Genomic DNA, 6000 nt, shown 5'->3' with positions numbered 1-6000 from the left:
GATCAGTGGGACGGGCTCCCTTAACCGGCAAAACCAGTACCGGACTTTTGTAGGTGTGGGTGTGATTGACTGTGTGTACCTCGCCCCCCTCGCATGAGAGTTAAGAATTAAGTAAAGGTTACCACAGTAACCTTGGTGGTTTGACCTTCATGTTAACTTGTCACGAAGGCTAGCCAGATCTAGGAAACTCCTAGTTAGTAGAAGCCGGGGGCTCAGGACATCCACAAAGTGACGGTTGAAAAGAGAGTGGAAAGGACTAAGAATTCAAATCAGACTTGTACTATCAAAATCAGGCCATAGAAAGGTGATAGAACATTCTGCAAGAGGAACTGGTAACATCTTGGCTGACATTTTCATTTCTATCTCCAAGCATTTTCCCAAAAAGAAATAAATGGTCAAGGACACCCTGCACTATTCTCATTTTTCAGATGGAAAACTACGAAGAGAGGCGAGGTGGTACAAAGGATGTACCTGTAGGATAGTATAATACCAGGGTTGTTATCCTCTGAACGAAAGCTCCATGTGGGCAGGGATCATGTCTACCAAATCTACTGTACTGTACTCTTGTAAGCGCTTAGTATAGTAAGCATGCAATAAATACTATTAATCGACTGAAATTTAATGATGACAATAATAAAATAATAATAATAATAATAATAATTGTGGTACCTGTTAAACACTGCCAAGCACTGTTCTAAGCGTTGGGGAAGATACATAATAATGAGGCCAGATGGGATGGGATGGTAAAGGATGGGAGTTGTGTGTTGGGGGAGGGTGGGAGGGGGGCTCTTTTTTTGTGCCTTGACTTGGGACACTGGTTCAAGGGGACACTGTCATTAAGTTTTTATCTTCCTATTTACTTTCAAGGCTCACTATATGGCTAATCATTCATTAATTCATTCAATCATTTATTGAGCCCTGACTGTGCAAAGCACTTTACTAAGTGCTTACAGATCCTCATCTGTGACACCTATTAAACTCAGGCGTTAATAATAATTGTGGTATTTGTTGAGTGCTTACTGTATACCAATCCCTGTACTAAGCACCGTAGCTTGGGGAGTCCTTCTCTGATGAGGGAAATAATTGGTGAGAGTGGTGTTCCTGGAGTTATCTGTTACTGGCAGGGTACGTGTCTGCTAATTTTGTTGTATTGTACTCTCCCAAGCACTTACTACAGTGTTCTGCACATAGTAAGTGCTCAATAAATACCACTGATTGATAATGGTAAAAATAAGAGGCTTTTCAGTGTGTCCCATAGCACTTCTATACATATCCATAAATTATTTATATTAGGGTGTGTCTCCCCCTCTAGACTGCAAGCTTGTTGTGGGCAGGGAAAGTGCCCACCAACTCTGTTGTATTGTGCTTTAACAAACATTTAGTACCATTGATTTTGATTGATTCATTGACTGAATATTAAGATTTTGGCTGAAGGTCACGTGCGCAAAGATTCATTATGAGCTACTTAAGAATTGGCTGACATTCAAATTTTCCATGTGCCCAAAATCCGGGGTTCCATTTATTAGTTCACAATTTTCTATTTCCTCTTAAGAAGTTTTAGGTAAAATTACAATTAAAAAAAAAGCAAATTCTGGGAAGGCTTAAATGCATCTGGAATACCCCAAAAATTCCCGATATGGCAGCAGTGCTATGGATTGAGTTACAGCTAAACCCCGGCCAGTACGCTGACCTTCGCAGAACTTTCTACAGTTCAGTGTTCCAAGTCAGGTAAGGTCCACAAAATAATCAATGTGAAAAGAGAATGAAAAATCACGGGCAAGTTACTGTGGTGGCTCTGTATAATTCCTGCCAAAACTTGATCAATTCATTTGCAGAAAAGCCGTGGGCTGCAATCAAGTGCCTAAACTTGCAGATATTGAAGCTGATCTTATATAAAAAGAAAAGATTTGTATCTTCTGGGATATGAATATTCACTCTTAATATAGTCAAGCAGATTCCAACATAAGCATCTTCAAACTTGATGGGCTTGACATGACCCATCATCTCATAAATCCTTGGTGCCAAATCTGCCGACAGCACATAACCCAGTCCACTACAGTAAGGAGGAAACACCTTAAAGGGATACTCTTCATATGAAATATAAGTTTTCTGGTAAAAGCCTCTGTAGGAAAAATTATTGATGAGAGGAAAGCCCGTGAAAAAGTTCTCCGAAGAGTTTGTATTCAAAAGAAACTTCACTAAATTGCCAGTGTTGATGAAGACATCAGAGTCTGTCTTCATGATGTACTTGGCATTGGGGCAAAACTCTGTTACCCACCTGAATGCCAGGATTGTTTTCAAGGTCAGGTTTTCATAGGTATCCAGAAAATCTTGGCCTATTATGTCCCCATAGAGGATACTTTCATCTTCTAATGATAATGTCAATATGTTATCTTCTCTTTGAGCTTGCTGGCCTACTAAAAAGAATGTTAGGACCTCATGTCCCCACCATGACTTTTTTTCACCCCAAGTAGCCCTAACAGCCTGCCTTGCTCCTACTTCTGAAGGCCGTGATGTCACCAAGATGACCAGAAATGGGTTTTGAATGGAGCAGTTCAAATGCTCACGGAATGTGAAGACAAATTCCCGTCGGTAGACTGGCTCATATTCGTAGAAATACATCCAGTTTATATTCTCGATCACAGAGTAGGAAGAGAAGCTGAGGTACCACATCGTAATGATAGACAGCAGTGAGAGTGACAGAAGGGTCCACTGGAGGAATTTTACAGTCATGATGCCCTTCCGTGTTGGTCTGCATTGGCTCACAATTTGGGGGCTTGAAATTCTGAAAGAAATTGAAGGAAAAATCCAATTAATAGAACTTTCCCACACCTTCTTCTCTCCACAAACTCCCTCTTTTCCGCCTCCCCACCACCACACACAAAGAAAATAAGCGTTTTCAAATTCTCGGTGTTTACTCAAAAAACAGGAATGAGTGAGCAAAAATAAGGCCTTAAACAAAAACTTGTTGGCCTGAATCTGTTTACTTCCATTTAGCTAATACTTGAATATCATACATTATTTCATATTCCTTGAGTAGGACCAAGTTAAAAGAACATCTCTGGTTATCATGAGGAAACCAATACTCAATGGTATGTATAAAGAACTGTGGTTACTCTGAAACAAAATTAATACTAAATGATTATGGGGATGGAAACAGAATTTTATTTATTCCAAAATTTTTCTCTCTGCTGTCATCTGCAGTGTTTTGAAGCTTAAGTAAAACCTGAAATATGGAAAATAATAATAATAATGATGGCATTTATTAAGCACTTACTATGTGCAAAGCACTGTTCTAAGCACTGGGGAGGTTACAAGGTGATCAGGTTGTCCCATGGGGGGCTCACAGTCTTAATCCCCATTTTACAGATGAGGTAACTGAGGCACAGAGAAGTTAAGTGACTTGCCCAAAGTCACACAGCTGACAATTGGTGGATCTGGGATTTGAACCCATGACCTCTGACTCCAAAGCCCAAGCTCTTTCCACTGAGCCATGCTGCTTCTCTAGCCACTCTGCTTCTCTAAGGATTTAATGTGAGAAGACTACACTACAAAAATGTCAAAATACGTCACAAATTTCCAGGCTTCAAGTTTAGCTGGAGTGTTTATCTCAAGTCCTTTATTATATGCCGGCTTGATCCAAGTGCTGGGCTAGATAGAAGAAAATCCATTAAAACAAAGTCCCTGTCCCATCAAGGACTCACAATCTGAGGAGACCACATATCCTTCACCACACTTTCTAGATGATGAAATTGAGGCCTAGAGAAATTAAGTGACTTAACCATGGCCATGTGTAGGCCTCAGTGGCAGGACTGGAATTAGAGACTTTCAAGCCTTTGATCTTTCCAATAGGCTACACAATACTCTCAAGTCTGAAATGTATTATGGCAACTGGTCAGAAATAATCTTGTGGGGTTGGTTATCTCACAGGTGAGACATATATGAATAAATGGGCCTAAATTACATATAGAGGTTACTTGCCTACTAGAAAGAGATTATTTCCTGTCAGTCTGTCAATCGTATTGAGTGCTTACGGTGTGCAAAGCAATGTACTAGGCTCTTGGGAGAGTACAATCTAACAATATAACAAATACATTCCCTTCCCACAACGAGCTTACAGTCTAGAGGGGGAGGCTGACATTATTCATTCATTCATTTAATTGCATTTATTGAGCGCTTACTATGTGCAAAGCACTGTACTAAGCACTTGGGAGAGTACAATATAACAACATATAGACATATTCCTGCACATAACGAGCTCACAGTCTATGGGGGAGACAAACATTAATATAATTAGATAAATAAACTACAGATCTATACATAATATACAGAGATACAAAATAAATAAATTACAGATATGTACATAAGTGCTGTGGGGCTGGGAAAGGGGGATGAATGAAAGGAGAAAATCAGGGCAATGCAGAAGAGAGAGGGAGGAGAAGAAAGGAGGACTTAGCCAGGGAAGGCCTCTTGGACGAGATGTGCCTTCTATAAGGCTATGAAGAGGGAGAGAGTAATTCGAAGAGGGAGGGCATTTCAGCTCAGACATACGACGTGAGCGAGAGGTCGGCGGCAAGATAGACGAGATCAAGGTACAGTAAGAAGGTCAGCGTTGCTCAGAACACATCTCTCTTTCGTCACAATCCTGCAATGGTAACCCACATCCCCCTGCATCAAGCAAAAACTCCTTGCAATTGGCTTCAATAATAGTAATGGCGGTATTGTTAAGCACTTAATATGTGGCAGAGACCATATCAAGTGCTGGGGCGGATACAAGCAAAGCAGATTGGACACAGTCCCTGTACCACATGAGGCTCACATTCCTAATCCCCATTTTACAGAGGAGGTCACTGAGGCCCAGAGAAGTGAAGTGATTTGCCCAAGGTCGTACAGCAGGCACGTGGCAGGGCCTGGATTAGAACTCATGACCACCTGACTCCCAGATCCGTGCTCTATCCACTATGCCATGCTGCTTCTCAGCATCAACGATATCCACCAGCTCTATTCATTCATTCATTCATTCAATCAATCGTATTTACTGAGAGCTTACTGTGTGCAAAGCACTGTACTAAGCACTTGGGAAGTACAATTCGTCAATTTATATTAGGGTGTGTCTCCCCCTCTAGACTGCAAGCTTGTTGTGGGCAGGGAAAGTGCCCACCAACTCTGTTGTATTGTGCTTTAACAAACATTTAGTACCATTGATTTTGATTCATTGACTGAATATTAAGATTTTGGCTGAAGGTCACGTGCGCAAAGATTCATTATGAGCTACTTAAGAATTGGCTGACATTCAAATTTTCCATGTGCTTCATCCAAAATCTGGGGTTCCATTTATTAGTTCATCAATTTACATTTCGGCTCTCCTTTCCTATTACTCCCCAGCTCCCACTCTTCACTCCTCCCCAGCTCACTTAATTGTACTCGCTTTCTACTATCCTGCTTTGGATTGCTCCCTCACACTTTCCCAGACTGTTCCCCAAATCTGCCACACCACAGTTCTCCTCATCCTCAAAGCCCTCCTAAAATTTTACTTCCTCCAGCAAGCCTTCCACAACTGACTCACAACACCCAAGTCTGTCAGCCTAGCATCTACCCGTAGCACTTAGGTATTTGGTTCCCATCCTCAGCACTCCTGTATCTAAGTAAAATATATTTTCACTCAATCAGTTCTATTTATTGAGCGTTTCCATATACTAAGCACTGTACTAAGCACTTGGAAGAATACAATTATTAGAAGCAGTGTGACCTAGTGGATAAAGCACAGGCCTGAGAATCAAAAAGACCTGGGTTCTAATCCTGGCTCTGCCACTTGTCTGTTATGTCACCTTGGGCAAATCATTTATTTGTGCCTCAGATACCTCATCTGTAAAATGGAGATTAAGACTGTGAGCTCTATGTGGAACACGGACTGTGTCCAACCTGATTAGCATTTATCTTCCCCACTGCTTAGTTCAGAGCCGGGCACATAGTAAGCACTTAAAAAACACCATTTAAAAA

The 6000-nt window shown here is 41.1% G+C and overlaps 1 protein-coding gene across 1 annotated transcript in view; it reads right to left on the bottom strand.

Moving 5' to 3' along the window:
* Positions 1–775: 775 nt before the first annotated feature.
* The window catches only part of B3GALNT1 (beta-1,3-N-acetylgalactosaminyltransferase 1 (globoside blood group)), a 28153-nt gene continuing 22928 nt past the window's right edge, over positions 776–6000 (bottom strand). The window contains exon 2 of the mRNA XM_038744985.1: positions 776–2785. Coding sequence (XP_038600913.1) covers positions 1771–2733 — 963 coding nt within the window. The 5' untranslated portion in view covers positions 2734–2785 and the 3' untranslated portion in view covers positions 776–1770. The remainder of the gene's footprint in view (positions 2786–6000) is intronic.

The sequence above is a fragment of the Tachyglossus aculeatus genome, chromosome 1, assembly GCF_015852505.1.
Source record: "Tachyglossus aculeatus isolate mTacAcu1 chromosome 1, mTacAcu1.pri, whole genome shotgun sequence".
Classification (NCBI taxonomy): Eukaryota; Metazoa; Chordata; class Mammalia; order Monotremata; family Tachyglossidae; genus Tachyglossus; species Tachyglossus aculeatus.
The sequence above is the reverse complement of the archived record's forward strand: the minus strand, read 5'-3'. Positions and strand labels throughout refer to the sequence as shown.